Raw genomic sequence first — 16438 nt, 5'->3', positions numbered from 1 at the left:
TAATATTCTTTTCCAACACCAGAATTCAAATGTATTGATTTTCCTCTGGTCTTTCTTATCCATTGTCCAACTTTCATATATATACATATATATTGAGGCGACTGAAAATACCATGGTTTGAGTCAGATGCACCTTAATCCTCAAAATGGTATCTTTGCTGTTGAACACTTTAAAGAGACCTTGTACAGCAGATTTGCCTAATGCATGCAGTACATTGTTTGATTCTTGACAGTTGCTTCTATGAGTGTTGATTATGGATCCAAGCAGAATGAAGTCTTTGACAACTTCAATCTTTTCTCTATTTATTGTGATGTTATTTACTGGTCCACTTGTGAGGATTTTTGTTTTCTTTATATTGAGGTGCCATCCATACTAAAGGCTGAGGTCTTTGATCTTCATCAGTAAGTATTTTAAGTCCTCTTGGCTAATATACTAATATTCAAATGCAGTCGATGTGAACTGCAAGGTCAGTGGCTCAAACTCACCAGCTGCCCCTTGGAAACGCTATAGGGTACTATGAGTCAGAACCTTAGCAACGGCACTTAACAACAACAACAAAATATATGTCCTGGTGTGATGCTGTAGGATAAGCACTGGACTGCTAACTACAAGATCGACAGTTTAAACCCATCAGACACTCCTCGGAAACTCTCTAGTGGGTCACTATGAGTGGGAATTGACTCAATGGCACTTTACAACAACACAACTCACACAATTGTAGTGCTTATTGTTGTTAGGTGCCAGTGAGTCTGTACCAACTCATAGCACAACGGAATGAAACACTGCCAGCTCCTGGGTCAACCTCACAATTGTTGCTACGTCTGCTGTGCAGAGGAGCCTTTCTGGATGTCTCCCTCCAGCAGCCATACCACCCTGCCGCCTGGTCTCCTAGGAGCCTAGCTTTCTCCCCTGCTCCTTTTGTCCCTTGTCAGGGGGATAAGTCTCCGAGGGCAGGCTTGTGGTCCAAGGGTCTGGGTTACATGAGCTCCTGATGTAGACTGGGAACAGTCACTGGTGTCTAGAGCCGGCCGGGGTCTGTAGGGGCAGATCACTGTTGCTCTAGTCTTCCTTCAGCAGTGAGGGTTACCCTCTCAGGTCGTGGCAGGGGTACACATCTCTGTACTTTGTACACGTCAGCTCCTAGGTCTCAGTTTCCCCTCGGGAAGACCAAGGGCCACAGATGAGGTGTTTGCTGGACTCGGGAAGAGAAGGTTCAGGAAAATGAGGGGCAGTGAAGGGTATGACAAAAGGTGCAGGAATCCCAGAGGGGGTTGTGGGCCCTGGAAACATCTTTAACTGGATGATGCTCACAGGACCAGATACTGCTGCTCACTTCTACCCACTGTCTCAGGGGAAACCACCAAACCCCCCACCACTGCCTCACTGTGTGACACTGGGCAGCCCGCACCTCTCTGGACCTCTGTTTCATCATCTGTGAGAAAGGGTGGTTGGCTCAGATGACCTATGTGTCTCTGGAGTCCCTAGGTGGCAGAAATGATCAAGCTCTTGACCATTAACTGAAAGGTTGGTGGTTGGAATTCACCCAGAGGTGTCTCAAAAGAAAGACCTGGTGATCTACTTCAGAAAGGTCACAGACTTGAAACCCCGTGGAGGGAGCATGGGTCTGCTCTGAAACACACACAGTTGCCACGAGTGAATCAACTCCCTGGTAACTTTCTTTCTTTTTTTTTTTTTCCCCCCCTCTGTGCCTCTCCAGCTGTGACAGTCTCTGGAAGGCTCCTTCCATTTTGGGGTTGTACAGAGGGTGTGGTTGTGGATGAGGCCTGAGGGAGGAGCTAAATGCCCAAACTAGAGCTCTAAAAAATGGGGTGGGCTCTAAGCTCAGGTCTGGGCAGAGTCACAATGTCTTATGTGTTGTATGAGTATTTGGGGAGCTTGGGAGTCCCTGATGGGGAAGCTCTGGCTACCAGAAAGAAAGGAGGCTCAGGGAGGGGAGTGTGTGTGTGTGTGAGTTGTTGTCTGGAGGGTCTCTGATAGTCCACCCAGACTAGGAGCACAGCCTAACCTGCTCTTCAACCTTGAGTATTCTACTCCGTGGTCCCTTTGACCTTTGTGCTTCAAAGAGGAAATACTTTTCTGGGAAGCTTGGAGGGAGGTTGGAAGGCGGGGGCCCTGAAATTGGGCGCTGCAGGAGGGGCCGCTCTGGGTTTGCTCCACTCCCACTGTGCAGATGTAGCCCCTCTCCCCGGTAACCTGGAGCTGGCAGGCGCTGAATAGCGACCCGCTGGCTGCAGCCGACCATACCATTCAAACTTTCAACGGGGGAAGGTGTGAGTTTTAGAGCCCTGAGAGTCAGGGAAACCTTCTCCTGGGTGCCATGCAGAGTGTCCTGCCCCTAGAGAAGACTCCAAGGAGACCAGCTGGAGCAAGGCTGTGGAAAGGCTCTGGAGCACCCTGGCTGTCTGTCTGGCTCCCCTCTCCTTCTTCCCAGCCCTGTTGCCATCTCTACCCTCTTGTCTGTCCCCTCCTCCAAGGCAGGACCCAGACTGTTGGAGACAAAGCCAGGTCCACTGGAGAGTGAGGGGAAGGCCTGCTCTGCTGGGCCTGCTGACAGGGGCTCAGATCACAGCAAGACCCAGGGTGGGGCTGGGGTTACAGGCACTGCCCGACGACACGGAGGGCCTCCCTTGGACACCTGACAAGATCTCTCCACTGAGCTCAGGACTGCTGAGAGCTGGCTCTGAGGTCAGTGCTTGCAGGAAAGCAGGAGAAGGCTTGGTGAGAAGAGTGGGGGTTGGGCTATTGCTGGAGTGCGCTCTGGGGAGGATGTGAGGTGTGCTCAGACCTGGGGAACCCAGGAATTCATCTTGTGTAGATAGTGGAAACAAGACCCAGTCAGGGGCACTGACTAACCCTAGGTTACACAGCAGCAGACGCTCCCTGGAGCTCTGTGGGAAGAAAGAAGATTCTACACTGAGTTTGTAGAGATATGTCCAGAGTAGGGTCTGCACAGTGAGCAGGGTGAGAGAGAGCTTCCAGTTTCTAGCCTGGATGTGGGAGAGACCTCTTTTCCCCTAAAGTAGCTGGTGAGCAGGGGTGTCATGAGGGCCCAGGCAGTCGGTCTTGCCACAAGCTCTAGGGAGGAGGCTTGATGTTATCATGCCCTTCAGAACCTCCTGATTTCCCCAGAAACTACTCAGATGCTAATTGTTATTAGCTGTCTTGGAGTCAGCGGGGACTTATGGTGACCCCGTGCACAATGGGACAAAATGCAGCCCAGTCCTAAGCACCCCCATGATTGGCGGAGGATCTGATCATTGACATCCACATCATTTCTACTGGCTGATTTCTCAGAAGGAGATAACCAGGACTTACTTCCTAGTCTCTATTAGTCTGCTGGAAGCAGCAGTCAGGAAATCAAATGACGTATTGCATCAGGCAGATCTGCACACGATCTCTTTAAAGTGTTGAAGAACAAAGATGTCCGTGTGAGGACTAAGGTGCCCCTAAGCCAAGCCATGGTATTTTCAAGACCCTCATATGCATGTCAAAGTTGGACACTGAATAAGGAAGACTGTAGAAGAATTGATGCATTTGAGTTATGGTGTTGGAGAAGAACATCAAAACTACCATGGACTGCCAAAAGAACAAAGAGACCTGTGTTGGAAGAAGTACATCCAGTGTGCTCCTTAGAAACTAGGATGGTCAGACTTTGTCTCTCATACTTCAGATACATTGTCAGGAGGGACCGGTCCTTGGAGAAGGATAGCATGCTTGGTAAAGTGTGGAATCAGCAAAACAGAGAAAGGCCACTAATGAGATAGATTAGCATAGCGGCAGCAGCAATGGGCTCAAGCATAGCAACAGTTGTGAGGTTGGCACAGAACGGGGCAGTGTTTCGTTCTGTTGTGCACAGGGTTACTATGAGTTGGTACTAGATGAACAGCACCTAACAGCAACAATTACTTTGAAAGCTCTACTGAAACCTGGTCAACACCATACAAACATTCATTGACAGACGAGTGGCAGCTGTACCTGAGACGCGCTGGCCAGGAATTGAACCTAGATTCCTGCATAGGAGAGAATTCCACCACTGAACTGTTAGCACTTCTCGACACCATCATCTTTTCTGAAGGTAAAGCCCACATGTCTCTAGATCCATCTGAAAGCCTTGAACTAACATTAGACACAGCAGGATTGAGACCTCTTCCCATTTCAGACTGCTCTTTTCTTGCTCGCAGCCAAACATCGTCCAGGGTAGGGTGGAGGGACAGTCAGTTTTTTCCCTGTGAGAGATGGTCCTGGGCACACCTTGGCTCTCCTCCCTGCTCAGACTCAAGGATGAGCCAGCCTATGCAGTTGCCTGGTCAGAGTGCTCTCTAGGCTCAATGCCCATAGGGCTGAGGCCTGGCCAGCAAGAGGGGCATCAAAGTTTCCAGCTGGAAGCTGGGAGGGAGAGTTTTCCATCTGGAAATGCTGGGAGGGTGGCTGTAGGGAGTGGGTGGGAGGTGGGGTGAGTTTTCTGGATGCCCTCCGTCTGTGGGGCACAGGGTAGGTCTGCAGACAGGCAGGAGGTTGGGCAAAGGGAACCCAGAGCTAAATCCTGTGGCTGCTGGTGAGTGCCTGGGATGGGGGACAGGGGCTTGGGGAGGGTGGGGGGCTAGATGGCCACTCCCCGCTACTTGCTGATAGTTGGTTCTCTATAACCCTACATTCAGAGCCTTCCTCTTGTCAAGCTTTCTGTGCTAGGAAGTTGACTGAGTTAGGCTCACCCTAATCCTACAAAACAGCCATGTCAAAGAGAACTGGCTATGTGTGATTAGAGCCTTTGTGGACTTCTCTGTTTGTAGAAATCAAACATCAGACATGCTGGACCACAAAGTTGCCTTGAACCTGCTGATGTGTTTTGTTTGGCTTGGGCTCAGTTTTAAATAATTTTTTTCAGTTCAAGTTTGTCTGTACTTTGGAAAGTCTTTCCTTATTCCCCCCGCCCCCCCCACCTTTTTTTCTTCTTCTGTTTCTCCCCTCTCTTTACCCACATTTAAATGTTAAGAGTCCTAAAAGAGTTCTAAATTTTTGGCTTTTGTTGAGGAACAGAAGAGCTGACTCCTCTGGGTCTGTGTGGTGGCACAGCCACCATCAGCTGGACCCCAGGCCCCTCCATCTCCTTTGTTGTTGTTGTTGTTAAGTGCCATCGAGTCGGGTCCGACCCATAGCGACCCTGTACAGGGTTTCCGAGGGTGTAAATCTTTACGGGAGTAGAAAGCCTCATCTTTCTCCCGCGGAGCGACTGGTAGTTTCGAACCGCTGACCTTAAGGTTCGCAGCCCGATTAGAGGTACTCATATCTGGGTAGCCAGCACTTTCTAGGGAGCCCCTATCTACCTTTCCTCTTCAGTCACGTTTTATCCACTTTGTATCTGCAAAGTCTGTAGATGATCTTAAATGGCAACAGAAATGCCCAAGGTCAGTTGACTGGTGTCTCTGGGGAGGGTGAGAGTCCTACACTGTCAACTCAGTTGCCTGGAAGAGTTATTTCTCACACGATTCCCAGAGCACCTCAGTGAGTTCATGCAGAGGGTTGGAGGGCCACAGGAATGGAAAGACTGGATCTGGACTTTGTTTGCCCTGATCCATGACAGATGAGCTTGGCCTCCCTGTTTGGGCCTCAGTTTTCTCATCTGACATAGATCCGTTTGGACTGTGTCAGGGAGCACCAACACAAATGCCCAGGGGGCCAGGCAGGTGTCATAGGTGTGAATTGTTCCTCCCATTCCACTCCAGCTGCTGGGTGCTCAGTGCTGAAATCCTGACATTTCAAAATAAGCCAGACAGCTACATATTTATGTGAAATCTCTCTCTCTCTCTTTTAATGTAATTAATTTAAATTCATAGAAACATTGCAAGGACCCAAACAAAAGACATCCTTGGGCCCCCAGTTTGCAGTGCTAACTTTAGGTATTGTCAGGGCCTCTGCCAGGTGCAGCGTCCTATAGGATAACTTGCTCCTGGCTACATGTCTTGATGAAGTCCTGGTGTGGCAGTGTGGGTTAATGCACTTAACTGCAAAGCTGCTTTGAACCACAAGGTTGGCAGTTCAAGCTCACCAGCTGCTCCTCAGAAACCCTATACAGGGTCGCTATGGGTCGGAACTGACTCGAAGGCACTTACAACAACAACAACAACTCATGTATTGCTAAGAGTTGGTCCTAAATTTTAAAATTTCAGGTCTAGGACTCTTATGACAAGGTTCTGTTCTGGTGACTCCCATATAAGCCAGTTCTGAATTAAGTTGAGTACTGCTCCCCTCCCCCCCCCTTGGCACTGTGGGTTAGGCATTGGGCTGCTAACCCCAAGGTTGGTGGTTCAAACCCACACACAGCTCCATGGGAGTTGTTATGATTTAGAATCAATTCCATGGCAGTGGGTTTGGTTTGGGGTTTAGTATCAGTATGTTTCTAAATCTGATCTTTATGTGTCTTTGAGGGTTGGTATGAGGACGATAACATCAGCAAATTCTGTGCTGTAACATTGTAAATAGTACATATTACTAACTAGAAGATGTATACTCACACACACAAAGGGCTGACGTAAATGCTATTCATCATAACTCCAGTATGTTGTAAACTAGGAATTACCTGCATTGTACTTCATGAGTATTGATTACCCTCCTGTCTCTTCCAAGGCAGGAGGGCAATGGGATATAGCAGACAGGACCTAAGTTAAGACTCAGCTCCATCACCTGTCAGCTGTGAGACTTTAGATTTGTTACCTCTCTGGGCCTCACTGTCCAAACCTGTAAAATGGCCATGGTGCTACTTACAGCTAAATTCAGCTCAGCCCCCATCACTGTTCCCTTCCCTCCCTGCCCTGGGTCCAGCTGATCTGACTCTGAACTTCTATCCCATTCCTGTTGCAGAAACCATGAACACAGACGTCCCTAGTTTCACCAGCTCCCAGGCCCCCAACCCTCTCGCTGTCTTCACAGCTCCATCCACTCCAGGGACCCCCGTGGAGGCAGCCGACTTCCTCCCCGTGCTAATTGCCCTGGCCTGCATCTTCCTCCTGCTGACCACTTGTCTGCTGTTCATGACTATTTGCAAGCCCGCCGCGCTGGACCCGAATCGCCGTGGGCACGAGTGCATGCCCCACCATCCGGGGAGCCCCAGCGAGCCTCAGCTCCGCCTCTGGAAACGTCTGGGTTCCCTGCGCTGGTCCTTGCATAGCTTCCGCAGGGGTCGGCCCGCTGCCTCACGACGCCCCCTGCCGGGACGCGAACGCAACAGCGACTGGGACTGCATGGAATCCACGAAGATGTGATGGGGCACAATTCCTTCCCCTAGGTCCCCATAGATCTTCCTTCCTCCCGTCAAAGCTTGGCATCGCCGGCCACGCTTACACCCAGTGGTCCTCTGTGGGCCCAGGCAGGGGGGGTATCTATGGAAGCATTGAAATTGCACCCCTGTCCAAACATCAGACCACCATCTTTTAAACGACTTTACATTTATTGGTCAGTGGTTTGAATCTACCAGCTGCTTCTAGGGAGAAAGCTTAGGCTTTCTGCTTCGGCAAACGATTTCAAACCTCAGAAATCCTATACAGGATCGCTACAAGTTGAAGCCGACTCCAAAGCACTTACCAACATTACTGTTATATCGGCTCAAAAGTACAAGTCAAGCTCATTAATCTTTTACTTAACCCCTGATGGCACGACATGAAAATTACAACAGCACCTCCCTTGCTTTCAGTGATGAAGACTGATCTAGGGTGGGCTCAATGCCAGGTTTTTCAGCTTTCTTCTCTTTCTATATGTTGCAGAGCAAGTCTGCTTCTGTCTTAAGTGCTGTCCAGTCGGTTCCAACTCAGCAATCCTGTATAAAGTTTCCAAGGATTGGCTGGTGGGTTTGAACCACTGTCTTTGAGGTTAGCAGTCCAGTGTTTATCCTACAGAGCCACACCAGGACTCCGTCTTGACCCATGGAAGCTCTCCAACATGAAAGTCTTAGTTTGAACTTGCTGAATGAAGTCTCACAGCTGACTGTATAAACTGTAAAGGTGAACAGAAACTGCTCAGTGGAGCCCCCTTCAAGTGATGCCCAGGGCATGTGCCAAATCTACCATACCTAAGATACACTTCTGCTCTTTCAACACATGGATCCTGGAAGAGGTACCCTGCTTTCTGCAGATCCCTTAGCTAGTTCCTGCTGGAAGACACCTGGAGCCACCTGGGAACTTGACTAGAGACTCCAGGGTTCAGCCAGGGTCCTTTTTGGCAACGAACCATCTCCGGAAGCAGCATCCCAATTTATCAGCCCTCCCAGGGTTGAAACCCAGTTCAAATTCCTATGTGAGCTGGGGAATGAACAAAAGCTCCCTTCGGCCATAAGAAAGCCTGCAACAGGGACAAGGTACTGTCCTGCCACCTGTGCTAACTCAGTGCCCAAGGCAAAAGGGAACTCTGGGACACTTCTCCTTGGACATCTGAGCCCTGCACTCATCTGTCTAGTGCTTTGTGGGAGTGGCTGATGCATTAGGTGGGTCTTGGGAACCCAGGGCCCTGCAACTCCAGGGTGTGTGGGGTGGGTTCTTTGCAAGTCAGCAGACCATCGTGGGGCTGGGTGTCTGTGGGTGCCCTCTCTATAGTATTGCTCCAATACTTGTTCCATAGTGGCAATCATGCTGTGAAAGCAGGGGACCATGGGGGAGGGTGTTGACAATGGATCTGTCTCTGGCCTTGCTTGAGGAGAAGGGTGGCCATCTGTAGGAAGATAGATATGCTGACAACCTGTAGCCATCCAGGTTGTGGATCAGAAGGGTAAAGGAGCTGAGTGAGCTTTGGCTGAAGGCAGGCAGGGTTGGCACTGGGTGGCTCCAGCTATGAAGGGGTCCTCTGGATGGGCTTTGGGCTCACCTTGAATCTCTGTATAAATCAATGACACTGGGTTGCTCTGAGCTTCTGACTGTTTAGCCAGAAGGCCTCTCACTCACTGTCCAACTAGTGCCCTCCATACCCACTCGCTGGTCCTGACTGTCTCTTTGGACCCTCTCTAGCTAGCCAGTGCGTTTCAGCAGACCCAGGGGCACTGTTCTTGAGGCAGAAGAACAGGGACCAACCCTCCAACCTCAGGTGGGGTGGGAAGGACAGCTTCTATCTGGTCATGTGGTTTCCTGAGTCTTACGTGAGTCCCCAGTTCTTAGGTTAAAGTCCCCAATCTTTACTAAGGTCTGTAAGGGTCTGTATAGTCTACCCCTTTATCCCAGCCCTCTACTGACCCCACTATGCTTCCCTAACCCGTCCCATTCTTCCCTACCTTCTACTTACTCTCCGTCTCTCTGTTCAGCTGGAAGTCTCCTTTCTTCCTTATCCTTTAGAGCTCAGTTTAATAGCCCCTTCCTTTAGGAAGCCTTCTGGGACCCCACCCGCCCACCTACTGCACTCCTTTGAAGGACCCTGTGCCCTCTCAGAACAACTTGATGAAAGCCGTTGCCCCCGGAGACCTTAAGGTCTGCATCCCCAGAGCCTGGACCTTAAGGGTATTGGCTGAATGAAGGAACAAATGCTCCAGATAGGAAGTATCTCAGACTGGACCTGCCAGCAGCTCTTGGGAACAGTTGCTTTTCTTGTGGGGACATTTCTAGAAAGCCTCTGTCCAGGCCAGCTCTTCAGTCCCTAAAGCTCCTAGCTGGGGCCAGGCTGTAGGTGCTGGAGGGGGGCAAACAGGAAGCCCTCAACAGTGTCTATAGAATTGTGAGCTTGGCAGCTGTCTCAGGTGGGTCACTTTCAATACACTTCCATCAGCATCAATCAGAGGCCAGGATGGGGCTGTGTCAGAGCGCAGGAGGCCAGGCGCCCAGCTGGAGGTCATGACATGTGGGCTCTGAGGCGGACATGCCATGGCAACCCCAGGACAGCAGGGGACCTCACACCTGAACCACACTAGATGTGCTGCTTCACTAAGAGCCCAAATTCGAGTCTGGGCAGAGGGAGATCTAAGCTATCTAGAAAGTTGACTGGCTCCATCCTGCTAGGATCTCTAGTACAACCAGTCACTCCTCAGCCACAAAACCTTCACTGGCTCCCTACTGCCGACTGGAAACACCTTAGCCTGGTGCTCAACACCCTCTGTGAGCTGGCACCAATCTCCCTTTGACCCCAGACTCCTGGCAAACTGGACTACAGCTCTCCCTGGCAGTGGCTCATGCTCTCTGGCACTGTCCAGACAGTGGACAGGGGTTACTCCCGTTCGCAATCCTGGAGCTCATGGAGACTCCTCATTTGGAGTCACTGGCTTCATATATGGAGTCTGAGGCCTCTGGTTCCAGAGTGGAGGGTGGCCCAACTTGGATGTGTCCCGACCCACAAAGCCCACGGCCAAGGGGGTCTTGGGCCCTTTTCTAACCAATCCTCCCCCCACCGACACCTCTAGAGAGATTTCTCTCTAAGCTTCCCTTCCAGCCCAATCTGACGTCAAAGAGCAAATCCAGCTTTGCAAGAAACCTACAGACAGTCCCAGATTCCTGCCCCTGAGAAACAGGGAGAGTGGGGGCTGCCCTACATTATTCACAGGTGTTACACTGTGGTCTGAGCAGGGTGCACAGAAAAACCGAAGTCCAGTAGTCCCCTCCCAGAGTTCTGTGTTTCCCCTCCTTCCTGCTTGTTAACCTCTTCCTTACATTCCCTAGGGCCTTCCTGACACACATCCCCCTCCCCCTCAGCCCTAGCCCAGGCTGGGAACCAGGTGTTCTATTCCTGGAGGTTGGGGTAGAGGACAAAGACTGCCCAGACGTTTGGAGAAGAAAAAGGCCTGGTTGTACCCCTAGGCTGGGCATCTGCAGAAGACCCCTGGGAGGCAGGTAGCAGACCAGGGGAGTTTGGACACACCAGGCTGAGACCCAGAGGGATGGAACCTTCCTTCCCCCTCCTTTCCCTTTCTCCAACTACAGCCACCGGCTTTGCCACTCCCTAGACTCCCTAGGTTCTTCCCACTTCTGGGAATCAGCACCCTGCTTCCAGCCCCTTCTCATCCCCTCTCCCCGGCCCCTCTGGAGGTTGGTGGGCACACTTCCAGCTTCCCACTCTTTTGTCCTTCCCAAGTCCGGAGCCTGCCCTGGTCCCCGCGGACAGGCCTGGATTTGCTATGCTTGGCTCAGTCTCCCTGTCGGAAACCCCCGCAGCTGGGTGAACAGAGTCATTTATTCCTGGCCTCCCTCCCCAGCCAGTGACCAGGCTTCCAGGACTGGTGGGGGGAGCAACTAGCCTCTCCCCCTTTCTCTCAGGGCCTTTCTTCTTGTGCCTGTTTACTTCCCAAGAGGGGAGCTCAGGCCAAGGGCCCCATGAAAGCCTCTCTGTTCTGGCCTCGCTGGGGCCTGGCTCTCTCTCCTCAACTCCCTTTTGGGAAAACGTGGCATCTTGGTCTCCTCCCTGTGAAAGGCCATTGGGGGTAGTAGTGAGTGGAGGGAGGCCAAGGTGCCTTTGCCTGTCCTTCCAGTTTGGGGGCATCAGGCCTATCCTGGGAGGAAGGGACCTGGGTCTCCACTTCCTTCTGTCCCTCCTGCCATATGCAGTGAGCATGTACAGTTCCTGCCCAGGGCCCCCGGCCACCTGCCTGCACGATGCTGCGGCCCTCAGGGATGTCCTCTGGGATGCTGGCCTCGTAGCTGCTCTGAAGGAAGATGGGCCGGTTGTCGTTGACATCGAGGACAGTGACGAACACTGTGGCTGTACCTGTACGTCTTTTACCGACCGGGCCGTTGTCTGTGGGAAGCAAAGGGGGACCATGCTAGCCACTGCCTGCAGGGCACCCTTCCTGTCCACTTGAGGGCACCAGCCAGAGACATCCCTCCTGTCCTTTGTCCCTTTTCAGATCAGGGTAACTATACTAATAGCTACTGCTTAGGTAACGCCACCTGCCAGGCCCTATCCTCACTCATCCTGTCCCCAAAGTGACTGTCATCATCCCCATTTTACAGACAGGGAAATGGAGGCACTGTCATGGGTGGACCAATGGCCCCCAAAAGATATGTCCACGTCAAATCCTTGCAACTTGTGAACGTGACCTAGTTTGAAAACGGGGTTTTTACAGATGTGTTTGAGGTAAGGGTGCTGGGTGAGTTCATCGTGACTAACTGTCCCTAAAATGACCAGTGTCCTTGTAGAGAAAGGCCGAGGGAAATTTGAGACAGAGAGGAGAGGCCATGTAGAAGGCAGTGGCAGAAACTGGAGTGATACTGCCAACCCAAGAGACACTAGAAGTTGGAAAAACCGAAGAAGGGTTCTCCACAGAGCCTTCAGAGGAGCACGGCCCTGCCAACACCTGACTTTGGAACGTCTGGCTTCCAGACTAGGAGAGTAAATTTCTGTTGTTGGAAACCACGCAGTTTGTGGTAAATTGTTACGGCAGCCCTAGGAAACAAACATAGGCATGAAGGCCACCAAGCGAAATGTTGTCAGGGCCAGGCGGGTTAGGTCATGGGCGGGACAACAGAGGCAGCTGGCTTCTGCTCTAGTCAGAATGTGCGTCAAGAATCACCACGTCTCTGAATTCTCAAGAGAAACTGAATTTCTGAACTTTCAAATAAATAAAATCTGAGTTTTCAATGTTCTCAACTAATTGGAATTACTTAATAAACACTGGGTGAGGCAAAGAGGACTGTCTGCTGGGTAGATCTCATGGCAGGCCCCTACATTCAGCTTCATGGACTCTGCTTGATTTCCAAGCTCAATATTCATGGTCTCTACCCCTCCAGTCCCCAGCAGGATGCTCCCAGGCCAGGCCTGGAGGTGGTGAATTTGGGAGCCTCAGTTCAGTCTCAGGGGAGCGTGTGCCCAGAGCTGTACCTCCCCGGAAGGGCAGCTGCTCAGAAGGACTGGCGGCTGGAGTTGGCTGGGGATCAGGGTTAACTCCATTCTTCTTCCCAGACCAGCTGGCCTCATGCTAGGGGCTTCGTGTACCCTAGGGTAGGGTGTTTCATTCTTCTAAGCTCTGATCCAGGATCACTTCCCATGGTCTACAGGGTCATGTAGCTTGTCCCATTGAAGGCTGAGGTTAAGCCCTCTCCTCCTGCCAAACAAAGTCTAAAACTCTGACGGGAGGAGAGGCTGGACTCCAGAGAGTGGTGGGTGGGCCCAGGATGGAGAAGAGCCGGGGTGTGTGTGGGTGGGCTGGAAAGAGTGAAGCACAGCGAGCTCACCCCATCTCCTCAGGGGACGTCGCTGTACTGGGTGCTCCTGGAAGGACACAGACCTCATCTCCCCTTTGTCCCCTCCAGAGCTCTCCGGGTTGTTCCCTGCTGTCTCCAGCCCAATGCTCAGACATATAGTTTGACTACACCTGACTACAACCTTCCCCGTCCCAATGTGTGTGGTACCATGAACCAGCTGCTGCCCACTCACATCTGCCCTTTCTACCCCTGTGCCTTCTTGTGGTCTGACTGCTGGACCTAAATGCCCTCTCAGGGATGAACACCAGGAGAGACTGGGGCTAACCTGAAGGGTTTGCTGGGGACACAGGGAAAGGGACCGTGCCTTCTTCCCTGCTGCTCTTGAACCCAGATGTAAAGCTGGGGTTGCAGCAGTGATTACCTCTCAGATGAGGCTGAGCCACAGGGGAGACACAACTTTGCTGGCCCCACTTAAGCCTGGAACCTATCAGACCTGGTTTTGTCATACCTGGATGGGTCTTGTGTGCCAACATTGCTAAAGTCAGTTTACTTACTTCTAAATGTTTGTTTGCAACTAAAAATGTCCTCACTGACCCAAAGGCACCCCCAGAAGTCATTTCCTCCAGGAATCCTTTCAGGATTCCTTGTTCCCTCTTCCATGTTCCCATCACCCACTGTGTCCACTACTCGGTGCCCCTTTCACCTTCTTTTGAGTTGGCTGCACAGCTGGCCTCCCACCTGCCTTACTGCATCGTTCCCACCTTACTGCCTCAGTGTATCACTGGGCCTCACAGACAATGGGGTTCTCAGGGAGGTTTGCTGGGCGTCTGGCAGCCCTTTCCCACTGGCTTGAGGATGGAGGTCCGCCTTGACTCAAGGACCCATGAGAGCCCTGCGGGGTGGGTGGGTGGGGCCGGAGCCTACCGATGGCTTCCAGGATGAGTGTGTATGCGGTGGTGGTCTCGCGGTCCAGGCCCACCACTGTTCTCATGACAGCATCACGGTAGCCAACACTGAATTTTCCATCCACGTTTCCACCTGCGGGCAAGACAGAATGAAGGCTCAGGCCTGGAAATGGAGCTCCCAGCCAGGGAAAGCAGGTGATACCCAAACTCTGCTCTGAAATGAGACATTCTGGGGGGTGGTCTAAGAGGAAAAGGCTATGCTGCCCACCCAGTCCTACCCCTGAGCAGAGTTCTGGCCTCTGGGGTCTAAGACCAGAGTGCTAAAATAATAACTATGTCATTATTATTACATTAAATGTGACCCTGAGAACCATTCATTTACTGTCCATAGTGACCTTTGAAGCTGCTACAATTTCCATCTCCACTGTACACAGGGTGAGGCTATGTGCGTTTCACAAGGTGGTACAAATGATTACCGTGCTTGGCAGCTAACCACAAAGTCCACCACAGGTGCCTTAGAAAAAGGCCTGAAAAATCAGCCACTGAAAACCCTACAGAGCCCAGTTCTACTCTGACACACACGCGGTCACCATGAGTCAGAGTTGACTACCAGCATGTGGTAACTGACAAAGTGGGTATAAGACTCAGTGTGGCTGTCTGGGTCTCCAGTCTGTGCTCACTGTTACCTGCCTGCTCTGTAGAAGTGTTGAGGACTTCGTGGTCGGTTAAGGATTTGGACGTCGTCATCTCTGGTGTTGGAAATGGGAGGGGGCTGAGGACCACTACTGTTGAATAGGGAGTGGGGAGACCTCTCAGAGTCAAGAGTAGGGTCAGGTGGGCAGAAGACAGGTGTGACTGAGTCTTCCTGAGTTGGAGGGCAGGTGGGAAGTGTGAGGGTCTATTCCCTGCGGTGAATAAGAACTGGGTCAGGACTAAGATTCTGGGAAGCAGAGGGTGCAACTGAGCTTGATTTGGAGTGAACTGGGCTCAAGACTCCACACTGCCCCATGCAGAAAGTACAAATGATAAAATCTGAGTATCCTGGGACAGGGAGGGCTTTTAGCAGGTCAGCAGGAACCCACTACTTTGGGGTTCTAGGAAGTTGTCCAGCGAGGCACTACTTTGTCCTTAATTGGGTTGCCCCTGGGGAAAGCACTCTGATCCCCAGACCTCCAATGTCTGCCTTCCAGTGTCTGGAACACTTCTGATAAGGAACACATTCTAGCTCCAAAAGTGGGTAGGGGAGGATTCAAGATGCAGAGAATGCTGGCGGCTGAACAAGGTGACTCCTTGCCATGTGTGGGGTCTTTGGTGGCTGAGTCTGGAGGTCTAGGTAGACTGTGAGGATCTGGCTGCACCCCTTCTGGGAGGGGAGAGAGGGGAAGGCTCTGAACAGAGAGGCTCAGAGCTGGGAGGTCACCTTGGCCAGGCAGCGGGCCTGTGGAAGAGGCTGGTGTGTGCACCCACATGTGTACATGATCACAAGTATGAATGCAGCATGAAGGTCATGGTCACAGAGAAGATTTGTTATTGTTGTTGTTGTTTAAATGCCATTGAGTTTGTTCTGACTCAAACTAACCCTGTATATAGGGTTTCCAAGGCGTTAAATCTTCAGGGGAGCAGAAAGCCTCTCCTTTCTCTTGTGGAATAGCTGGTGGGTTTGAACTGCAGCCCTTGTGATTTGCAATATAGAGATTTATTGTTACTGTTGTTAAGTGCTGTGGAGTCAGTTCTGACTCATAGCTACCCTGTATAGGGTTTCTGAGGAGTGGCTGGTGAGTTTGAACCACAAACCTTGCGGTTCAAACCGACCTTGCAGTCCAGTGCTTCTATAGTGCCACACTAGGACTCTATAGAGTGGGTACAATGATCAAGGAAGGGCTGAGCTGTGTGAAAGAACATGCTCCATGTGTCTTAGCACCTCCTAGGTTTGATATGGACTGAAAAATAATGGGAAATTGGTCTAACCCCAAAATGGCACATGTACAAAGCATCTGTCATTGGTTGGTGGTTCAAACTCACCAGTTGTTCTTTGGAAGCCCTATACAGGGTTGATATGAGTCGGAACTGATTTGACAGCACTTAACAACAACAACCCATTTAACAGCAGACAGATGTCACTAACTGATCACAGCTCACTTTTCCCAATCCAGTCAGGGCATAGCTTCCTAATCTTTCTCCGAGTGATAGCTCTCTAGTTGGAAGTTATTCAGTATTTTTAAACTAACCAGTTTCTTTCTGGAATGGTTTAGAAAGATCAAAGCAGAAGGGATTTCTCCGCAAGGAGTAAAGGAGACGGAAAAAGCCACTTCCTCTAGTCATGATCCGTCACCATGAATTGGGATGAGGTGGTAACAGGGCTCAGATGTGCCTCCCTCTATCCCAGTAGTCACTGGCTCCACTTCCCTCCAA

The 16438-nt window shown here is 51.2% G+C and overlaps 2 protein-coding genes across 2 annotated transcripts in view; one reads left to right on the top strand and one right to left on the bottom strand.

Annotated features, from left to right (window-relative positions):
- CDH23 (cadherin-related 23) overlaps positions 1-16438 on the bottom strand; it is a 569346-nt gene that overhangs the window by 114617 nt on the left and 438291 nt on the right. The window contains exons 27-28 of the mRNA XM_006835863.1: positions 14046-14159; positions 11567-11715 (exon numbers count right to left, since the gene is read on the bottom strand). Coding sequence (XP_006835926.1) covers positions 11567-11715; positions 14046-14159 — 263 coding nt within the window. The remainder of the gene's footprint in view (positions 1-11566; positions 11716-14045; positions 14160-16438) is intronic.
- On the top strand, positions 6885-7280 carry LOC102842556 (chromosome unknown open reading frame, human C10orf105). The gene has a single exon (XM_006835866.1). The coding sequence runs from the start codon at positions 6885-6887 to the stop codon at positions 7278-7280; it is 396 nt and encodes a 131-aa protein (XP_006835929.1).

The sequence above is a fragment of the Chrysochloris asiatica genome, unplaced genomic scaffold (genome assembly GCF_000296735.1).
Source record: "Chrysochloris asiatica unplaced genomic scaffold, ChrAsi1.0 scaffold00020, whole genome shotgun sequence".
NCBI lineage: Eukaryota > Metazoa > Chordata > Mammalia > Afrosoricida > Chrysochloridae > Chrysochloris > Chrysochloris asiatica.
The sequence above is the reverse complement of the archived record's forward strand: the minus strand, read 5'-3'. Positions and strand labels throughout refer to the sequence as shown.